The sequence below is a fragment of the Channa argus genome, chromosome 10 (assembly GCF_033026475.1).
Source record: "Channa argus isolate prfri chromosome 10, Channa argus male v1.0, whole genome shotgun sequence".
NCBI lineage: Eukaryota > Metazoa > Chordata > Actinopteri > Anabantiformes > Channidae > Channa > Channa argus.
In genome coordinates this window covers 13,615,993-13,639,770 of record NC_090206.1, presented here as the reverse complement: position 1 = coordinate 13,639,770, position 23,778 = coordinate 13,615,993, and the positions used below count along the sequence as shown (strand labels likewise).

Sequence of the window (23,778 nt, the reverse complement as noted above, 5' to 3'; positions counted from 1 at the left end):
ATTAGAAAATGATTTCCTAAGATTCATTTAATTGTGCGTCGCTTTGCTTACCTGTTCTTTATTAGGTAAAGTCTGAGTTCTGGTGAAAGTGTCTCCTCCATTAATACTGATCAACTCCGCGTCTACAGGCGGAAACTGTGCGGGGAAAACCACTACGTCGCTTTTGAGCGTGTCTGAGCTGAAGCAGATGTCATACTGCTGAGTAGATTTAGAGTAAGACCAGCTCCCGTCAGGGTGGGTGGTGATCATTGGGGTGCTGTACCTGCTGAAACTGCTGTCTGTCCTTTGACATTTGACAGAGATTAAACTGATGATGCTCAGCAGAAAGATGACAGACACCGACACAATGGCGATCAGCAGATAGAGGTTTAAATCCGAGAAGCTCTCCTCCTTTATGGGCACATGTCTGAACTGAGTCTGGATGTCAGCTGTGCTTTCAACCACCACCACATCAATAGACACAGTAGCTGACAGGGAGGGTTCTCCGTTATCAGAAACCAGCACCACCAAGGGGTGAGTTTTCAGGTCATTGTCACTCATTCTCCTCTTAGTCCTGATCTCTCCGGTGCTGGTTCCGATCCGGAAAAGGTTGTTTCCTTTAGGCTCAGAGAGGTGATAAGAAAGCAGCGCATTGTATCCAGAGTCTGCGTCTACAGCCCTGATCTTTGCAACAAAGTATCCGGCTTCAGCAGAATAGGGGATGCTCTCACTGTTAACGGAGCCGTGCTCAGAATAGGGAGCGAGAATCTCGGGGCTGTTGTCGTTCTCATCCAGGATCAAAACGTTCACCGTGACGTTGCTGCTAAGAGGAGGAACACCGGAGTCTGTGGCCTGAACTTTAAACTGAAACGTTTTCATCTCCTCGTGGTTAAAGGACTGCAGACTGACTATGTCTCCTGTCTCTGAGTTGATGTTTAACACTGCGGGAAGGTGCAGAGATTTACTATTAGCTTGCAAAAATGAATAGCTCACCCGGCCGTTGTCGCCGATGTCCGCATCTTTTCCATTCACTGTTTTTATAACTGTTCCTACTTTGTTGTTTTCTTTCACATAAACGTTTATTATAGATTCTGGAAAATAAGGTGCGTTGTCATTAACATCAGAGACGTAAACAGCAATGACAGTGGTGTTGGAAAGAGCAGGACTACCTTCATCTGTAGCTGAAATTATTACATTGTACTGAGGAGTTAACTCCCTGTCTAAAGGTCCTTCAACCACTAGAGAAAAATAGTTTTTGTAATTTGTGTCTAATCTAAACGGAACCGTATTTAAGATGTCACATTTTACTTCACCGTTTTTGCCACTGTCTCTGTCTAGAACCGACACAAGTGCAATAGCAGTACCTACACCTGCGTCTTCTTTCACTGTGTTGAACAGTGAGGTAACTGTGATCTCAGGAGCGTTGTCATTTACATCTATTACCTCTACCAGCACTTTAATGTGAGCAGACATAGGAGGTTGGCCTTTGTCTCTGGCCTCTGCCCGGATCTCAAAAGCTTTTTTTTCTTCATGGTCGATTTTACCTTTTACTGAAATAACACCCGTATCAGGGTCAATTTTGAAAATTTCTAGAATATGGTCCTGGTCCTTGTCACGAAGAGAATATATTATTTCACTGTTTGTTCCTTCATCAGGGTCGGTTGCATTCAAGGTGAAGACCGCTGTGCCCATCCGAGTGTTTTCCAATATTGTGACTTTATCAAGAGTACTGCTAAACAATGGGGCGTTATCGTTATTATCAAGTACTCTAATCTCTATTTCGGATGTACCTGAATTTGGGGGAGTACCCCCGTCTACCGCAGTTAAGATGAGTTTTATATTGGGCTTTTTCTCTCGGTCTAGGGATTTCTGTAGAACTAGCTCTGCAGACATACTCTCTCCTCTTTTGTGTGTGGCAAGATTGAAGTATTCGTTTGCACTGAGCTTGTACCCACTAACCCCATTTTTACCCACATCAGCATCACTTGCCTCCGATAACGTGAATCTAAATCCAGGCAACGTGTTCTCTGCAATGTCCAGTATTTGTGATTTTGTGTTGAAAGATGGAGAATGGTCATTCACATCTCTTATTTCGATCTCTATGTGATAAAGCTTTAAAGGGTTGTTTATCACAGCTTCTACGCTAACGGTGCATATACGTTCATCTGTACAAAGCTCCTCTCGGTCTATCCTCTCATTGACATACAGAAATCCGGTTTTAAGATTTACCTCGAAGTATTTCCTCTTAGAGCCCATAACAATCCGAAACAAACGGGATTCCAAGTCCATCACATTTAGGTTTAAGTCCTTGGCGATATTTCCGACATTAGTTCCCCGGTTTACCTCTTCTGAAACAGAGTAGGATAGTTGCTCTGAAGCCGCTTTCCAATAAAAATCCAACAGCACCAGCATCAGATATGTAACAATAGACCTCCTGCTACTCGGTAAAGGCATAATTCCACCGAAAAGAACAAAGGACGTTTCCACAGTGAAGATTCTAACATGGGATGATAGAATGTGACAAATTTTGAGACCACACTATTTCGATTTTTACATTTTTAAATCAAACACTTTGTTGTGCCGTCCCTGCTCTTCTCGTGTCTCTTTGTGATAAAAAGCCACAGTCATTCAGTGTTAACTCTGGGAGGAGCCTTGGTAATTCTGTGTAACGGTCTACAGCGTCGCCGTGTGGTCATTTTAAGAACTACAACTATCATAATCAACTGTGAAACATGTTTTCTTTATCAGCAATCCTAACATTCACTTAACTGTAAACGGTACTATATCTTATATAGAAGTGTGATTACCCGTAGTTATAAGTGGATGTAAGATTAGATAATACAAACCAAATCCACGTACATCTCAAACATAAACAAGTCAAACACTGAAATGACTGATTTTGATTAAATGGGCATAGGCTGAAAAAAAAGGGCTTTAACATGGAAATGGCTTTTAAACATCTGTTTTTTTTCCCAGTTCTTATATCTCTTTTTAAAGCTCTACGCTCAACATAGACACAAGTACGCCTGCAACGCCGTTTATTACTTGCAAGTGTACATACCCACATATTGTATTTTCCATTGAGAGGATAAATATTAGCTACAACAGGTTTAAAATCTTGTGTTCAGCACTTTGGACAGCGACACGCACATTTAGGAACTAGCATCCTAAACAGGGAAGTGAGCAACATATATAGACTTATTTCAGCGTTAGTAACTGGAGTGACTTTTAATTCGATTCTAATAAAATTCAATTGTAGGCAAAAATGCCGAAACAAATTTAAAACCAAAGCTCTTACCTTCTCTTTGTTGGGTAACGTCTGAGTTCTGCTAAATGTGTCTCCACCGTTTATACTGATTAGTTCTGCATCTACAGGGGGAAACTGTGCGGGGAAAACAACCATGTCACTCTTAAGCGTGTCTGAGCTGAAGCAGACGTCATACTGCTGAGTAGATTTAGAGTAAGACCAGCTCCCGTCAGGGTGGGTGGTGATCATTGGGGCGCTGTACCTGCTGAAACTGCTGTCTGTCCTGTGACATTTGACAGCGATTAAACTGATGAGGCTCAGCAGAAAGATGACAGACACCGACACAATGGCGATCAGCAGATAGAGGTTTAAATCTGAGAAGCTCTCCTCGTTTATGGGCACATGTCTGAACTGAGTCTGGATGTCAGCTGTGCTTTCAACCACCACCACATCAATAGACACAGTAGCTGACAGGGAGGGTTCTCCGTTATCAGAAACCAGCACCACCAAGGGGTGAGTTTTCAGGTCATTGTCACTCATTCTCCTCTTAGTCCGGATCTCTCCGGTGCTGGTTCCGATGCGGAAGAGGTTGTTTCCTTTGGGCTCAGAGAGGTGATAAGAAAGCAGCGCATTGTATCCAGAGTCTGCGTCTACAGCCCTGATCTTTGCCACAAAGTATCCCGCTTCAGCAGAGTAGGGGATGCTCTCACTGTTAACGGAGCCGTGCTCAGAATAGGGAACGAGAATCGCGGGACTGTTGTCGTTCTCATCCAGAATAAAAACGTTCACCGTGACGTTGCTGCTGAGAGGAGGAACACCGGAGTCTGTAGCCTGAACTTTAAACTGAAACGTTTGTATCTCCTCATAGTTAAATGACTGAAGACTGACAATATCTCCTGTCTCTGAGTTAATATTTACAATTGAAGCAATTTGAGTGGTTTTGGGAAAATTATTTACTAAGTGATAGGTTGATTTCGCGTTTTCGTTTAAATCTGAATCAAACGTCGTCAGTGTGTAAATAGTAGTTCCAACTGGGCTATTCTCTTTTATATATATACTGATGAGAGGTTCTGTGAATTGAGGGGAATTGTCATTGACATCCGAAACTTGAATGCTAACGACACTGGTGCTCGACAGAGAAGGAGAACCTTCATCTGCAGCCATAATTGATACGTTATACTGGGAAACACTCTCTCTGTCAAGAGGCCCATCAACCAATAAAGAATAATAGTTTTTATAATTGGATTTTAATTTAAATGGCAGAGAACCTGTTATTTTACAGTTTGTCACGCCATTTTTACCTGCATCTTTATCAGTAATAGTCACCATAGCAACAGCCATACCAATTTCAGCATCTTCTTTGACTGGACTCATCAGTGATGACACAGATATTTCTGGAGCATTGTCATTGACATCAATAACTTCCACTAAGACCTTGCTATGTGCACTTCGGGGAGGTGCTCCTTTATCTCGTGCCTGAACTCGGATCTCAAATGCTTGATTTTCCTCATAATCTATATTGCCTTTTACTGCAATTGCTCCAGTATTTTCATCCAAGGTGAATTTGTCATCCAGTTTTAAACGTCCCTTTTCACTAAAGGAGTAAATAAGTTGACCATTAACCCCGTGATCTAAATCAGTAGCTGTCAGCGTTAATAAATGTGTGCCAATGTTTGCATTTTCAAGCACTTGGACCTTGTAAAGGGAGCTACTGAAAATGGGAGAATTGTCATTTACATCGAGAACATTCACTTTTATCTGTAAAGTCCCTGTTTTGGGAGGTTTTCCACCATCGATGGCAGTCAGCGTTAGTTCAATAACTGTCTGTTTTTCTCGGTCTAACGCTTTCTGCAGCACTAACTCTGCAGACACACTCTGCTCACCAGTGTTCTGTATATCCAAAGAGAAATACTCATTCGGGCTTAATTTGTAAGTCTTCACAGAGTTTGTACCTACGTCTGCGTCATGAGCTGTGGGGAGGGGATGAGTTTCTCCGACATATGAAGACTCATACATGTCAATTGTAAGTATTTCTTCGAGAAAAGACGGCGCATTGTCGTTAATATCAGAAATTAGAACTTCAATCCGTTGAAGACTGCGAGGGTTAGTCAGTACAGCCTCTATATTTAAAGAGCACCTTACTGTATTAGGACAAAGCTCCTCCCGATCTATCCTTTCGCTGACGAAGAGCACCCCAGATTCGAAATTTATGTCGAAATACTTTTTGTTATACCCGGAGGTGATCTGAAGACCCGACGACTGAAGACGCTGCACATTGAGGTTCAAATCCTTAGCTAGATTCCCTACCGCTGTGCCTTTGTCCACCTCCTCTGAAATGGTATAGGATATCTGAGCCACGGACCAGTCGCAGAGACAAAGCAGAGCGAAAAATAGACTCCCAATATTATCCCTTTGTTCCCGAGCAGCCATCGCCATTGATACTTTAGCAACCAGTTCTGGTTTCTGCCTTTTGGCCTGTGCACGAACGATAAAAAGCAGCCTTTTTTATACATCCATGCTGCCGTGTGGTCCACCCTTTAGGGCTTCAGCTGGACGCCAATTTCACAAAGCAGTGAAGCACCTCCCCACGGTGACGTCTCGTTTTTTTTTTTTTTGTTTGTTTGTTGAGAATAAAGGAGGAGTTTGTAAACGCTGAACACAATAATGCATGGTCTCTAGTGACACCGCGTGACCATTTTGTATATAGTAATACCACCTAAAATAAAACGATTTATCATTAAAAATATAGAAATTTTATGCATAATGAAGCCATAAAAGTATTTAATTTAAAAGCCTTACACTCTTCTACTAAAGAGTTTTAACAAGTAAAATATGCAGTTTAATCCGTCTTGTTATTCCTTAACATTATGCCTATTAACGTGGATATTTACTACACACTATAACACGTAATATGCAAATTATGAGCTTCAAACATTCAGCACGATAGAGAGCAGCGAAATGACCAACTCACAGAAAAGATGGAAAATGTGTTTTGCATTGTTGACTACCCGACTAAGCAGTGATTGTTTGACTCAGACTACAGTATCCATTCTGTAACTTATTTTGCTATAATTCTTCTTAAATCATTCTCGACACAGATAATACTCCCAAATGCACCTGGCAGCTTTCTAGTTCTCAACAAAGCGCCATAAAACCAACCACAAAATTTTGGGAGAAAAAATTTAAAATATAAAAGATTTGGTAGACTACAGACACATATGCAGTCAAATATGTATTTGTGTTATCAAGTAATTGAAACATCTGTTTAAGTATGGCTGTACTTTATGATTGTAGATTAAAAAACAAAAGTGAATACATGAAAACACTTTCATCCTGTACAATCCAGGGGCGAAAAGAAAATTTGTTTTCTAAAGTTAAAAGCTAACATAGAAACAACAAAAAAGAAAACAAAAACAAAAACAAAAAATGTATTAAAATTTAAAAAAAATATTTATCTTAACTGTGCCTGACTTTGCTTACCTGTTCTTTATTAGTGTCCCCTCCATTAATACTGATCAACTCCGAGTCTACAGGCGGAAACGGTGCGGGGAAAACCACTACGTCACTCTTGAGCGTGTCTGAGCTGAAGCAGACGTCATACTGCTGAGTAGATTTAGAGTAAGACCAGCTCCCGTCAGGGTGGGTGGTGATCATTGGGGCGCTGTACCTGCTGAAACTGCTGTCTTTCCTCTGACATTTGACAGCGATTAAACTGATGAGACTCAGCAGAAAGATGACAGACACCGACACAATGGCGATCAGCAGATACAGGTTTGAATCCGAGAAGCTCTCCTCGTTTATGTGCACATGTCTGAACTGAGTCTGGATGTCAGCTGTGCTTTCAACCACCCCCACATCAATAGAAACAGTAGCTGACCGGGAGGGTTCTCCGTTATCAGAAACCAGCACCACCAAGAGGTGAGTTTTCAGGTCATTGTCACTCATTCTCCTCTTAGTCCGGATCTCTCCGGTGCTGGTTCCTATTCGGAAGAGGTTGTTTCCTTTGGGCTCAGAGAGGTGATAAGAAAGCAGCGCATTGTATCCAGAGTCTGCGTCTACAGCCCTGATCTTTGCCACAAAGTATCCCGCTTCAGCAGAATAGGGGATGCTCTCACTGTTAAAGGAGCCGTGCTCAGAATAGGGAGCCAGAATCCCGGGACTGTTGTCGTTCTCATCCAGAATAAAAACGTTCACCGTTACGTTGCTGCTGAGAGGAGGAACACCGGAGTCTGTAGCCTGAACTTTAAACTGAAACGTTTTTATCTCCTCATAGTTAAAGGACTGCAGACTGACTATGTGTCCTGTCTCTGAGTTTATGTTTATCATAGTAGATAACGGTAACGATTCACTGTTACTCTGTAGAATTGAATAACTCACGTGACTATTTTGATCGATGTCGGCATCAAAAGCTGAAACTGTTTTTATAACTGATCCTACTGGACCGTTTTCTTTTATGTAGACATTAATTATTTGTTCTGTAAATACAGGTTTGTTATCATTGACATCAGATACGTGCACAGTAACAACGCTCGTGCTGGACAAAGGTGGGCTTCCGCCATCAGTAGCTGTTATGCTGATGTTGTACTGAGGTGCTGTCTCTCTGTCAAGAGGACCGTCCACCACCAACGAATAGTAATTTTTATAATTTGACTTTAATTTAAAAAGGACATTATTGGAAATTTGACAGTTCACAATCCCGTTTTTGCCTCCGTCTTTATCAAATACTGAAACAAGTGCAATGGCCGTGCCCACAGCAGAATCTTCCTTCACTATGTTTACCAGTGATGTGACTGAGATTTCAGGAGCATTGTCGTTGACATCTAAAATTTCAATCAGTAATTTAGCGTGTGAAGTCATAGGTGAGGAAGCTCCATCGCTGGCTTGTACTCGAATCTCAAAAGCTTTGTTTTCTTCAAAATCGATATTCTTTTTATTTGTCACTGTCCCGGTTTTTTCATCTATGGCAAACAGATCTGTTTTGGTCACACGGTCTATTTTACTGAATGAGTAAAATATTTTTCCGTTCGTGCCTTCATCCACATCCGTAGCATTTAAAGTTATTATTGTTGTGCCTATTTGTACATTCTCATAAACAGTAGCTTTGTACAGTGTTTGACTGAATACAGGAGGGTTATCATTGATGTCTAAGACATTAACTACAATAACTATTGTTCCAGATTTAGCAGGAGTACCTCCATCAATTGCAGTCAGTGTGAGCTCAATCACTGACTGTTTTTCTCTGTCTAAAACTTTCTGTAGAACCAGTTCGGGTGTTACAGTGTCTCCTTTATGTGTAACCAAAGAGAAATGTTCATTTTGGCTAAGCTTGTAGGTGTTTACAGTATTTTTACCGACGTCTGCATCGTGAGCTCGTTGCAATGGGAATTTTGTACCCACTGTTGTGCTCTCAGTTATGTTAATTAGCTGTGACGTGCTGACAAAAGATGGCGAATGATCATTTACATCCAAGATGATAATTTCAATACGGTATAGTTTCAGTGGATTATTGATTACCGCTTCTATGATGTGTGAACATTTTGGTTCATCGCCACAGAGTTCCTCTCGGTCTATTCTCTCATTAACGTAGAGGACACCAGTCTTTAGATTTACTTCGAAATATTTCCTATTTGACCCAGTAACAATTTGAAACATGCGAGGCTCCAAATCCTGGACATTTATGTTTACATCTTTAGCGATATTTCCGACAACAGTCCCCAGATTTACCTTCTCTGAGAGGGAATAGGAGAGCTGCCCAGACGCCTTTTTCCAGTAACAATGCAGGATCAAGAAGAAGAAATAGATCCACACAGAGCTAGTCCTGCTCGGTAAATACATCATTATATTCATAGAAAAGGAACATGCAGGCAAATCTGAAAAATGTGTATCTACAACCACAAGATCAAGCTTGAGGAAAAAATATCCCAAACGAACACTTCGTCATATCATACCAAATGTCCGACCTCTCTTTGTAACAAAGCTCACTAACCATCTTCTGAATCTGGGAGGAGCCCTAAAACCCCAGCAAGAGCGTCCAAATGTGATGGTCTACAGTGTCCTCATGTGGACTTCGGCCATCACTACATGCTATAGCAAATACAACAATATGCTCTACTTAGACGTGGTGGATTATTCTAATTATTTTAACCATGAAGCAGTTGCAAAAATATATATTATAAACAATAAATCGTTTGATTAAACCCTAACCACGTTTTTGACTGAGGTGTTGTTTGTACAACAGACTATTTTATTAAGTTACATAAATGTAACGGAAATCTATCAGAGAAATGACCCTCAGTTACAAAAAGTAACCCACCGCCTTGTTACATCAACCAGAGATTAAAGCCATCGTAAAAGAATAAAGCATATTATTTTTTCTTCCATGCAAAGTATGTAATCTCAAACATGTTCAGCAGGTAAGCCATTTATACTAGACAAAAGCTTCTACTCAGAAAAAACAAATGAAAGCCTGCTTGGAGTTTGCCCCAAAGCACCTGAAGGACTCTCAAACTGTGAGGAACAAGACACTCTGGTCTAATGAAAAATAATAAAATATTTGGCCTTAATTCTAAACATTTAGTTTGGAGGAAACCAGTCATTACTCATCACTTGCCCAATACCATTTCTACAGTGAAGCATTGAGATGGCAGCAACATGCTATGGGGGTGTTTTTCAGCAGCAGGGACTGGGAGACTGGTCAAGATAGAGGAAAAGCTGAATGGAGTAAAGTACAGAACTCAGCACTTAAGAAGGGGCTGAACAATACTAAGCACACAGCCAACACAGGAATGGCTTAGGGACAACTCTGAATGTCCAAAAGTGGCCCTGTCAGAGCCCTGACTTGAACCCTATTGAACATCTTTGGAGAGACCTGGAATTGGATGTCCACTGACAGTCCCCGACAGTCCCTCTTCAACCTGACCGTGTTTGAGGGGATTTGAAAAGTAGAATGGCAGGAAATCCCTAAACCTTAACCGCCAATCCAGGTGTGCAAAGCATGTTGCATCTTACCCAAAAAGACTTGACGCTGCAATTGCTGTTGAAGCCTCAACAACTTACTGAGAAAAAGGGTCTCAATAGTAAATACATATATTATCCCCCCCCCCCCCCCCTTTTTTTTAAATTAAATTTACACACGTCTATAATTATGTTTTCACTTTGTCATAAGATAGACTGACTGGATATTATTGAGGAAAAACAAGAATAAAAAAAAAACTTAAATATTCAGTTGCAACATAACATTAAAAAGTTTAAATACTTTCTGAATGCACTGTAAATTTAGAGTATTAAAATAAAGTGCAGGGACGTCTTGCTTTGTCCTGTGTTTAGGGCATTGCAAGCTATTTAAAGTATTGCTCCCAGCACCACGGACAGCGACAACTTTGAAACAGCTGTCACAAGTTAGTCACATTCACAAACAAAGAATAGCAAGTTGCAGCGTCAAGTAACAAATTAAAAACTACATAAAATGTAATATTTATATTATTTTTATGCATTTAAAATTTATTTTAAATATTAATGTAGATTAATGCAGTCTTGCAAACGAGGCTTTGATCACAATAACTGATTAAGTAGCTTCGGTAAATTAGAAATCACTGACATATACACAGGTGGCTATAGTTTATGATATCAATCTACTCCATATTTTTTAGTAAATTATGTGTTTTTTGAGTTACCTAGCTAAGCTCTATTCAAAAGCACAAATCAACGTTCAGTCTAACCTTTCATACTAAAATTTTTTGGACATAAATATTTTTACAGCCTTCCTCTTACCTTCTCTTTATTAGGTAAAGTCTGGGTCCTGGTAAAAGTGTCTCCTCCATTAATACTGATCAGTTCTGCATCTACTGGGGGAAACGGTGCGGGGAAAACCACCATGTCACTTTTGAGCGTGTCTGAGCTGAAGCAGACGTCATACTGCTGAGTAGATTTAGAGTAAGACCAGCTCCCGTCAGGGTGGGTGGTGATCATTGGGGCGCTGTACCTGCTGAAACTGCTGTCTGTCCTGTGACATTTGACAGCGATTAAACTGATGACGCTCAGCAGAAAGATGACAGACACCGACACAATGGCGATCAGCAGATACAGGTTTAAATCCGAGAAGCTCTCCTCGTTTATGGGCACATGTCTGAACTGAGTCTGGATGTCAGCTGTGCTTTCAACCACCACCACATCAATAGACACAGTAGCTGACAGGGAGGGTTCTCCGTTATCAGAAACCAGCACCACCAAGGGGTGAGTTTTCAGGTCATTGTCACTCATTCTCCTCTTAGTCCTGATCTCTCCGGTGCTGGTTCCGATCCGGAAGAGGTTGTTTCCTTTGGGCTCAGAGAGGTGATAAGAAAGCAGCGCATTGTATCCAGAGTCTGCGTCTACAGCCCTGATCTTTGCCACAAAGTATCCCGCTTCAGCAGAGTAGGGGATGCTCTCACTGTTAACGGAGCCGTGCTCAGAATAGGGAGCGAGAATCGCGGGACTGTTGTCGTTCTCATCCAGGATCAAAACTTTCACAGTCACGTTGCTGCTGAGAGGAGGAACACCGGAGTCTGTGGCCTGAACTTTGAACTGAAAGGTTTTTATCTCCTCATAGTTAAACGACTGCAGACTGACTATGTCTCCTGTCTCTGAGTTTATGTTTATCATAGTAGATAACGGTAACGAGTCACTATTACTCTGTAAAAATGAATAACTCACGTGACTATTTTGATCGATGTCAGCATCAAAAGCTGAAACTGTTTTTATAACTGATCCTACTGGACTGTTTTCTTTAACGTAGACATTGATTATTTGTTCTGTAAATACAGGTTTGTTATCATTGACATCAGATACGTGCACAGTAACAACGCTCGTGCTGGACAAAGGTGGGCTTCCCTCATCAGTAGCTGTTATGCTGATGTTGTATTGAGGTGCTGTCTCTCTGTCAAGAGGACCGTCCACCACCAATGAATAGTAATTTTTATAATTTGACTCTAATTTAAATGGAACATTATTGGGAATTTTACAGTCCACCATCCCGTTTTTGCCTCCGTCTTTATCAAATACTGAAACAAGTGCAATGGCCGTGCCCACAGCAGAATCTTCCTTCACTATGTTTACCAGTGATGTGACTGAGATTTCAGGAGCATTGTCGTTGACATCTAAAACTTCAATCAGTAATTTAGCGTGTGAAGTCATTGGGAAAACTGCCCCATCGCTGGCTTGTACACGAATTTCAAAAGCATTGTTTTCTTCAAAATCGATATTCTTTTTATTTGTCACTGTCCCAGTTTTCTCATCTATAGCAAACAGATCTGTTTGCTTTCCTCTTCCAACCTCACTGAATGAATACAAAACTTGTCCATTAGGGCCTGCATCCACATCAGTGGCATTTATAGTTGTTATTGATGTTCCCATCTTTACATTTTCATGCACACTGGCTTTGTACAGTGTTCTACTGAAAACTGGAGAATTATCATTAATGTCTAAGACGTTGACTACTATAATCATACTACCAGATTTAGCAGGAGTCCCTCCATCAATGGCTGTGAGTGTGAGTTGAATCACAGATTGTTTTTCTCTATCTAAAACTTTTTGAAGCACTAATTCGGGGGTTACTGTCTCTCCTCTATGTATTTCGAGAGAGAAATATTGGTTTTGGTTGATCCTGTAGTTATTTACAGTATTTACACCGACGTCTTCATCTTGAGCTGGATGGACAGGAAATTTTGCCCCTATTGCTGTATTTTCGGTGATATTCAGTAACTGTGACGCACTGAGAAATGAAGGCGAGTTATCATTTACATCTAAGATTACAATTTCAATACGGTACAGTTTCAGTGGATTATTTATAACTGCTTCTAATCTGATGGAACATTTAGAATCTTCGCCACAGAGTTCCTCTCGATCTATTCTCTCATTAACGTAGAGGACGCCAGTCTTTAGATTCACCTCAAAATATTTCTTGTTTGATCCAGCAACGATTTGAAACACGCGTGACTCCAAATCCTGGACATTGATGTTCAGGTCTTTAGCGACATTTCCGACAACAGTCCCCAGATTTTCCTCCTCTGAGACGGAATAGGAGAGATGCCCAGACGCGACGTCCCAGTAACAATCCAGCAGCATGAACAACAGATATATCCACACAGAGCTCGTCCTGTTCGGTAAATACATCATTCCATCTATGTAGGGAAACCATGCAGACAGCTTTGTTCACACACGCTAACTACAAAATTAACGTCAAAGAGGCAATTGCAAAATAAAAAATTAAACATCCAGACGAAAATGATCGTCTCTCCGCTCTCCTTCACTCTTTTCTTTCCTTTGTTTCAATCGCCCGAGAAACCTCACAACCCGCTGAATCTGGGAGGAGCCCAGAGACACACACACACACACACACACAAAAAAAAAAGTTTAAATGTGATGGTCTACACTGTCCCCATGTGGATACTTTGAAGAACTACTTAAACAACTTACGTGGCAGATAACTTTTTTAGTCTCCTCTGGTACAGTAAACCAAATCGGAAGCAAAGTCATGGTCAACGTAGTGTTTAATTCTACAATTTCTATTTATCACTTTTGTTTTTCTCCAAAAATAGAATTGAAGTGAATACATTTAGCTACTAAATTAATTAGTTATTCTCTTAACAAAGTATACGAATAAAGAAAATCAAATACATAAAAAAACGTATTTTACATATATTATCAAAAAACAAAAAACAAAATAATACCCAACCATATGCATATAGCCCTCTAAAACAGTCAGGAAGTCTGAGAGGATTCACGAATAAAAAGCATTTAAAAAATCGCTAAGCTATGTAAATTGCCTAAAAGCAAACTCTGTCTTTCATTGACTCTAAATAAAGACGTCGATGAAATGAAGATAAAGAATGCTCAATGAGGATCACTTTAGACAGTATAAACACAAACTGTAATTTCCCGCTTTTTAATAATTTCGTCCAAATGTCCGTGGTTATTGATCAAAGTGATTCAATGCGCGGCTTTATAGCCTACTGCAAAATATCCACCATAATACTTCATGCTTGAGCTTTTCTTTTGTTTAAACTTGAACCTGGTAAAACACCTTTTGCTGAGCTGAATAAGTGAAACTTTATAATTTACTCAGACACTTACATGGACATACCGGTATCCATGACTCAACTTGCAGAACACCAGGGAAGGTAAGCCGAGTAATAACTTATTCAATTAGGTATTTCACAATAAAGGAGGTAAATAAAAAGAGATGTCAATAAATGGACATTAGAAGACATTTTCTAAGATATGAACCTACTTCACTTATACTTACATCCACGTAGCACAACGCTCTTTAAAATAACATCACTCTTCAGGTCTCCGCACTAACAGTAGCCGTCCACATAATGTTCAAAGCTCTGACACTTGCCTATAGTGGCCAACTCAATAAAACCTTCCTGCCTAAACACCCTCATAGGTCTACAATCACTTGTAAGTCGCCTTGGCTAAAAGTGTCTGCCAAACGGCTAAATAAAAAAAATAAAAAGAACAGGTCTAGATCCACGTCTCATTCTTAACATTCATTAAGTCCGATGCTGTAATGTTTTTTGTTTGTTTTTTGTGGCTGTGTTCTTACCTTTTCTTTATTAGGTAAAGTCTGAGTCCTAGTAAAAGTGTCTCCTCCATTAATACTGATCAGCTCCGCGTCTACTTGGGGAAACTGTGCGGGGAAAAACACCATGTCACTTTTGAGCGTGTCTGAGCTGAAACAGACGTCATACTCCTGAGTAGATTTAGAGTAAGACCAGCTCCCGTCAGGGTGGGTGGTGATCATTGGGGCGCTGTACCTGCTGAAACTGCTGTCTGTCCTGTGACATTTGACAGCGATTAAACTGATGAGGCTCAGCAGAAAGATGACAGACACCGACACAATGGCGATCAGCAGATACAGGTTTAAATCCGAGAAGCTCTCCTCCTTTATGGGCACATGTCTGAACTGAGTCTGGATGTCAGCTGTGCTTTCAACCACCACCACATCAATAGACACAGTAGCTGACAGGGAGGGTTCTCCGTTATCAGAAACCAGCACCACCAAGGGGTGAGTTTTCAGGTCATTGTCACTCATTCTCCTCTTAGTCCTGATCTCTCCGGTGCTGGTTCCGACCCGGAAGAGGTTGTTTCCTTTGGGCTCAGAGAGGTGATAAGAAAGCAGCGCATTGTATCCAGAGTCTGCGTCTACAGCCCTGATCTTTGCCACAAAGTATCCCGCTTCAGCAGAATAGGGGATGCTCTCACTGTTAACGGAGCCATGCTCAGAATAGGGAGCGAGAATCGCGGGACTGTTGTCGTTCTCATCCAGAATAAAAACGTTCACAGTCACGTTGCTGCTGAGAGGAGGAACACCGGAGTCTGTGGCCTGAACTTTAAACTGAAACGTTTTCATCTCCTCATGGTTAAAGGACTGTAGACTGACTATGTCTCCTGTCTCTGAGTTGATATTAATCATTGTAGATAGCGGGATAGTGTTAGTCTTACTTTCTAAAAAATAATAACTCACTTGACCATTTTCATTCATGTCCACATCTAGTGCGGAAACAGTTTGGAGTACTGTTCCAACTTGGCTGTTCTCCTGTAGATAAATATTAATTTCTGGTGATGAGAAGCGAGGAGCATTATCATTGACATCAGATACGTGAATTGCAATAACACTGGTACTGGACAGAGCTGGGCTGCCTCCATCACTTGCTATAACTGTGACATTATATTGAGATATGCTCTCTCGGTCTAGGGGCTCATCAACTACTAAAGAATAATAGTTTTTATAGTTTGTTTCCAATTTAAAGGGAGACTTGTCCTCTATTCTGCAATGCACCTCACCATTCTTCCCCCCATCTTTGTCCAACACTGAAACGAGTGCAATAGCAGTGTCTCCTTTTGCATCTTCCTTCACTGTGTCCAGCAATAGCGTCACAGTCATCTCTGGAGAGTTGTCGTTTAGATCCACCACTTCTACTAGCACCTTACAGTGAGCAGACATCGGAGGCTGACCTTTGTCGCTGGCCTGTGCACGAATCTCAAACGCAGGGTATTTTTCAAAATCCACATTTCCTTTAACTGTCAATGTGCCTGTGCTCGGGTCGATTTGAAAAATCTGCAGTATGTGGTCCTGCTCCTTTGTACTAAGAGTATAAGTTATTTCTTTGTTTGGACCCTCGTCTGCGTCTGTAGCATTTAAAGTCAATAGAGTGGTCCCTATAGGGACATTTTCAAACACCCGAGTTTTGTACAGGGCCTTTGCAAAAACTGGTGTGTTATCATTAACATCTAAAACGTGAATCATAATATCTGAGGTTCCAGACTTAGGCGGACTGCCATCGTCTAATGCTGTTAAAGTAAGTGCGATAAAAGGCTCTTTCTCTCGGTCCAAAGCTTTCTGTAACACTAATTCAGCAGAAATACTCTCCCCCGCCCTACTTGTTGCTAACGAAAAATGCTCATTAGAGTTGAGCTTGTATGTGTTTATGCCATTCCTTCCTACGTCTGCATCGTAGGCCTGCAACAATGGAAATTTGATCCCAGGTAACGTATTTTCAGCGATGTCTATACTCTGAGACTTTGCAATGAAATAAGGATAATTGTCGTTGACGTCAAGGATGTTGATTTCTATACGGTAGAGCTTTAGAGGTTCATTTATCACAGCCTCGATATTTACAGTGCATTTTGCAGCTTTCGCACAAAGATCCTCTCTGTCTATTTTCTCATTAACGTAGAGGATACCGGTCTTTGTATTTACCTCAAAATATTTATTCTTTGATCCAGCAACAACCTTGAACATACGGGAATCCAAGTCCTGTACGTTTAAGTAAAGGTCCTTAGCGATATTTCCAACAAATGTCCCCGAATTCACGTCCTCTAGTATAGAATAAGAAAGCTGACCAGACACTGCATCCCAGTAATAATCCATTATCAGAAGGCTTAAATATATCCAGGCACAGCATCGGTTTCTCCGAAAAGGCATAATGCCTTCTGAATTCGTTCTGATGTAACAATCTAGACGAGGAAAGTCAGTTGAATGTACATGTAATTTCCTTTCGCACAGAAATAGGAAAGTGGCTACCTCCTCTCCTCTTACATCTCTTTGTTACAAAGCTCCGGGAATTGTGTCTGGGAGGGGCGTTAAACACCAAGAGAGAAGTTCAATGTTAAAGTCTACACTGTCACCTTGTGGTGATTTTAAATGTCTTCCGACCCAGGCCTGCAAACAACAACTTCAGTGATATCACCCTGTTTTGTTTGTTTGTTTGTTTGTTTGTTTGTTTTGTCGAGGTTATCAAATACAAGTGTAGAAAAACAAGAAAAACTAAAAGCGCATTTTTAGAGCCATTTCAGGAACTGGTTCTAATTTCAGGACGTTGGAGAGCACCACACAGTAATCCCACAGAAAAGGAATCTGTGGCTAAAGCAAAGCAGCTGAAGAGAGTAGATCCTCAATAACTTTCACTTAAATTAACATATGACGAAGATCAGTTTCGAAACTAAGACCTACGGAGCAGAACGGCAATGTTAATGGCTTAATTTGTTTAGTAAAGGGTTTAGGAAAACTTTGAGTTGTGTCCACTATTTCTAAACACATATAAAGTGTGTGGAAAAATAAAGACAATTTTAAAGTGTCAGAAATGTGTGATAGAATGTAAAAGAGTATACGTTTTTAAAGAATAATGTCTCACAAATTAAGAGGAATACATGTTGTGTATGTGTGCGCGCGTTTGTGTATATTCTGTATGCATTGAATTATGTACAGGTAGCATAAACTTAAACGAACTCACCTGTTCTTTATTAGGTAAAGTCTGAGTCCTGGTAAAAGTGTCTACTTCATTTATACTGATAAGCTCCGCGTCTACTTGGGGAAACTGTGCGGGGAAAACCACCATGTCACTTTTGAGCGTGTCTGAGCTGAAGCAGACGTCATACTGCTGAGTAGATTTAGAGTAAGACCAGCTCCCGTCAGGGTGGGTGGTGATCATTGGGGCGCTGTACCTGCTGAAACTGCTGTCTGTCCTGTGACATTTGACAGCGATTAAACTGATGAGGCTCAGCATAAAGATGACAGACACCGACACAATAGCGATCAGCAGATACAGGTTTAAATCTGAGAAGCTCTCCTCCTTTATGGGCACATGTCTGAACTGAGTCTGGATGTCAGCTGTGGTTTCAACCACCCCCACATCAATAGACACAGTAGCTGACAGGGAGGGTTCTCCGTTATCAGAAACCAGCACCACCAAGGGGTGAGTTTTCAGGTCATTGTCACTCATTCTCCTCTTAGTCCTGATCTCTCCGGTGCTGGTTCCGATCCGGAAGAGGTTGTTTCCTTTGGGCTCAGAGAGGTGATAAGAAAGCAGCGCATTGTATCCAGAGTCTGAGTCTACAGCCCTGATCTTTGCCACAAAGTATCCCGCTTCTGCAGAGTAGGGGATGCTCTCACTGTTAACGGAGCCGTGCTCAGAATAGGGAGCGAGAATCTCGGGACTGTTGTCGTTTTCATCCAGAATAAAAACGTTCACAGTCATATTGCTGCTGAGAGGAGGAACACCGGAGTCTGTGGCCTGAACTTTAAACTGAAACGTTTTTATCTCCTCATAGTTAAAGGACTGCAGACTGACTATGTCTCCTGTCTCTGAGTTTATGTTTATCATAGTAGATAACGGTAACGATTCACTGTTACTTTGTAAAAATGAATAACGCACGTGACTATTTTGATCGACGTCAGCATCAAAAGCTGAAACTGTTTGTATAACTGATCCTACTGGACTGTTTTCTTTAACGTAGACATTGATTATTTGTTCTGTAAATACAGGTTTGTTATCATTTATATCAGATACGTGCACAGTAACAACGCTCGTGCTGGACAAAGGTGGGCTTCCCTCATCAGTAGCTGTTATGCTGATGTTGTATTGAGCTGTTGTCTCTCTGTCAAGAGGACCGTCCACCACCAACGAATAGTAATTTTTATAATTTGACTCTAATTTAAAAGGGACATTATTGGAAATTTGACAGTTCACAATCCCGTTTTTGCCTCCGTCTTTATCAAATACTGAAACAAGTGCAATGGCCGTGCCCACAGCAGAATCTTCCTTCACTATGTTTACCAGTGATGTGACTGAGATTTCAGGAGCATTGTCGTTGACATCTAAAACTTCAATCAGTAATTTAGTGTGTGAAGTGAGAGGAGAAGAAGCTCCATCACTGGCTTGTACTCGAATTTCAAAAGCATTGTTTTCTTCAAAGTCAATATGCTGTTTATTTGTTACAGTCCCCGTTTTTACATCTATAGCGAACAGATCTGTATGTTTCCCTTGACTTCCTGCACTGAAAGAATATGAAACTTGTGCGTTTTGACCTGCATCTAAATCAGTAGCGTTTAATGTTATAATGGATGTCCCTATTTCAACATTTTCATAAACAGTAGCTTTGTACAGTGTTTGACTGAATACAGGAGAATTATCATTGTTGTCCAAAACACTGACTACAATAACCATTGTTCCAGATTTAGCAGGAGTACCTCCATCAATTGCAGTCAGTGTGAGCTCAATCACTGACTGTTTTTCTCTGTCTAAAACTTTCTGTAGAACCAGTTCGGGTGTTACAGTGTCTCCTTTATGTGTAACCAAAGAGAAATGTTCATTCTGGCTGAGCTTATAGGTGTTTACAGTATTTTTACCTACGTCTGCATCATGAGCTGGATGAACAGGAAATTTTGCCCCTGTTGCTGTATTTTCACTCATGTTCAGTAACAGCGTCGTGCTGTGAAATGACGGCGAATTATCATTTACATCTAAGATGATAATTTCAATACGGTACAGTTTCAGTGGATTATTGATTACCGCTTCTATGATGTGTGAACATTTTGGTTCATCGCCACAGAGTTCCTCTCGGTCTATTCTCTCATTAACGTAGAGTACACCAGTCTTTAGATTTACCTCGAAGTATTTTCTCTTTGATCCAGCAACGATCTGAAACATGCGGGGCTCCAAATCCTGAACATTGATGTTCAGATCTTTAGCGACATTTCCGACAACAGTCCCCAGATTTACCTCCTCTGAGAGGGAATAGGAGAGCTGCCCAGACACGGCTTCCCAGTAACAATCCAGCAGCAACAACAACAGATATATCCACACAGAGCTCGTCTTGCTCATTAAATACTCCATTCCATCTAACTAGGAAAATCATATAGATAAATTTGTCAACGAAAATTGCAAAATTGAACAATTGAATTTAATATACAAGTGCATAAATCGTATTTAAACTTCCAAAAGAAAATTATCATGTCTCCGCTCTCCTTCACCCTCTTCGTCTCTTTGTTTCAATCGCCTGAGACGTCTCATCATCCGCTAAACCTGGGAGGAGCCCTGAGCCACAAAGACAAGGTACAAATGTGATGGTCTACACTGTTGCCTACTGGAGACTCGTCTGAACTACAATCACCATCGAACATTGCAATGCGATATACAGTTTTCACACATCTATTTTCTCAAAGATTAAGCCGTGAGATTCCCTATATTTCAAAGATGAGCCATCATTACCTCACATAGATTCCATCTAAGTCAATGTATAATGTGGTTTGCCTTTCAATTAGTGTTTCTCAGCATTATGCTCTCTCTCTCTCTCTCTCTCGCTTTCTCTCTCTCTCTCTCTTTCTCTATCGTGTGTGTCCAACATGGAAGAGAAAGCATTTTTTGACAGTCATAGCCACTGAATGACATACTGAAAACATCCACATTGGAGCAGTTATGTCTCACGCATACACGCACTCATTTATAAAAAAAAAAAATCTCCACTGACCAGAAGAAAGTGCACTTACAATAACAATAAAATTACCTTTGTATAATCATGAGTGTAAAGTCATTTTTACCTTTATACTACTGTAAATGCACTGAAAATTTGATTACACTTCATCATCACCCATACTGAAATTACCATTAAATCTATGTTCTGCAGCGAATCACATCTGTGATTAGATCGTAATTCACGCATTTACAATTATACCATAGACCAAACAAATGTTTACAATTGTGCATTTTACCTGGAATCCAAGTGTTTTAATAACTTTACACACACGTGGCACACGTCTTAAAAATTACCACTCATCAACAGTTTAATAATTCTCCATTTCACGTCGGCGTAGTAAAACAATATACAAAACCTGTTCTTACCTTTTCTTTATTAGGTAAAGTCTGAGTTCTGGTGAAAGTTTCTCCTCCATTAATACTGATCAGCTCCGCGTCTACTTGGGGAAACTGTGCGGGGAAAACCACCATGTCACTTTTGAGCGTGTCTGAGCTGAAGCAGACGTCATACTGCTGAGTAGATTTAGAGTATGACCAGCTCCCGTCAGGGTGGGTGGTGATCATTGGGGCGCTGTACCTGCTGAAACTGCTGTCTTTCCTGTGACATTTTACAGCGATTAAACTGATGAGGCTCAGCAGAAAGATGACAGACACCGACACAATGGCAATCAGCAGATACAGGTTTAAATCCGAGAAGCTCTCCTCCTTTATGGGCACATGTCTGAACTGAGTCTGGATGTCAGCTGTGCTTTCAACCACCACCACATCAATAGACACAGTAGCTGACAGGGAGGGTTCTCCGTTATCAGAAACCAGCACCACCAAGGGGTGAGTTTTCAGGTCATTGTCACTCATTCTCCTCTTAGTCCTGATCTCTCCGGTGCTGGTTCCGATCCGGAAGAGGTTGTTTCCTTTGGGCTCAGAGAGGTGATAAGAAAGCAGCGCATTGTATCCAGAGTCTGAGTCTACAGCCCTGATCTTTGCCACAAAGTATCCCGCTTCAGCAGAATAGGGGATGCTCTCACTGTTAACGGAGCCGTGCTCAGAATAGGGAGCGAGAATCGCGGGACTGTTGTCGTTCTCATCCAGGATCAAAACGTTCACAGTCATATTGCTGCTGAGAGGAGGAACACCGGAGTCTGTGGCCTGAACTTTAAACTGAAACGTTTTCATCTCCTCGTAGTTAAAGGATTGCAGACTGACTATGTCTCCTGTCTCTGAGTTTATGTTTATCATAGTAGATAACGGTAACGATTCACTGTTACTCTGTAAAAATGAATAACTCACGTGACTATTTTGATCGATGTCAGCATCAAAAGCTGAAACTGTTTTTATAACTGATCCTACTGGACTGTTTTCTTTAACGTAGACATTGATTATTTGTTCTGTAAATACAGGTTTGTTATCATTGACATCAGATACGTGCACAGTAACAACGCTCGTGCTGGACAAAGGTGGGCTTCCCTCATCAGTAGCTGTTATGCTGATGTTGTATTGAGGTGCCGTCTCTCTGTCAAGAGGACCGTCCACCACCAACGAATAGTAATTTTTATAATTTGACTCTAATTTAAAAGGGACGTTATTAGATATTTGACAGTTCACCATCCCGTTTTTGCCTCCGTCTTTATCAAATACTGAAACAAGTGCAATGGCCGTGCCCACAGCAGAATCTTCCTTCACTATGTTTACCAGTGATGTGACTGAGATTTCAGGAGCATTGTCGTTGACATCTAAAACTTCAATAAGTAATTTAGCGTGTGAAGTGAGAGGAGAAGAAGCTCCATCACTGGCTTGTACTCGAATTTCAAAAGCATTGTATTCTTCAAAGTCAATATGCTGTTTATTTGTTACAGTCCCCGTTTTTACATATATAGCAAACAGATCCGTATGTTTTCCTCTTCCTACTTTACTGAATGAATAAAACACTTGTCCGTTCGTGCCTTCATCCACATCTGTAGCATTTAAAGTTATTATTGTTGTGCCTATTTGTACATTCTCATAAACAGTAGCTTTGTACAGTGTTTGACTGAATACAGGAGAATTATCATTGATGTCTAAGACATTAACTACAATAACCATTGTTCCAGATTTAGCAGGAGTACCTCCATCAATTGCAGTCAGTGTGAGCTCAATCATTGACTGTTTTTCTCTGTCTAAAACTCTCTGTAGAACCAGTTCGGGTGTTACAGTGTCTCCTTTATGTGTAACCAAAGAGAAATGTTCATTCTGGCTGAGCTTGTAGGTGTTTACAGTATTTTTACCGACGTCTGCGTCGTCAGCAGGATGCAGGGGAAATTTCACTCCCGTTGCTGTGTTCTCACTAATATCGATTACCTGTGACGTGCTGAGAAATGACGGCGAATTATCATTTACATCTAAGATAATCATTTCAATACGGTACAGTTTCAGTGGATTATTGATTACCGCTTCTATGATGTGTGAACATTTCGGTTCATCGCCACAGAGTTCCTCTCGGTCTATTCTCTCATTAACGTAGAGGACACCAGTCTTTAGATTTACCTCGAAGTATTTTCTCTTTGATCCAGCAACGATCTGAAACACGCGTGACTCCAAATCCTGGACATTGATGTTCAGATCTTTAGCAACATTTCCGACAACAGTCCTCAGATTTACCTCCTCTGAGACGGAATAGGAGAGCTGCCCAGACACGGCTTCCCAGTGACAATCCAGCAGCAACAACAACAGATATATCCGCAAGGAGCTCGTCCTGCTCATTAAATACTCCATTCCATCCAT

At 40.9% G+C, this 23,778-nt stretch overlaps 1 protein-coding gene across 31 annotated transcripts in view; it reads right to left on the bottom strand.

The window, feature by feature from the left end:
- LOC137133958 (protocadherin alpha-C2-like) overlaps positions 1 to 23,778 on the bottom strand; it is a 165,334-nt gene that overhangs the window by 53,036 nt on the left and 88,520 nt on the right. The window contains exon 2 of one of the 31 annotated variants that reach the window (XM_067518158.1): positions 21,388 to 21,471. The exons of 24 other annotated variants lie outside the window; for them this stretch is intronic. In XM_067518158.1, coding sequence (XP_067374259.1) covers positions 21,388 to 21,471 — 84 coding nt within the window. Of the gene's footprint in view, positions 1 to 51; positions 2,775 to 3,277; positions 5,363 to 6,706; positions 8,941 to 10,996; positions 13,542 to 14,810; positions 17,400 to 18,000; positions 20,530 to 21,387; positions 21,472 to 23,778 lie in introns of those variants that run through there. 6 more of the 31 variants (XM_067518165.1, XM_067518160.1, XM_067518163.1 and 3 more) reach the window with 6 other exon arrangements.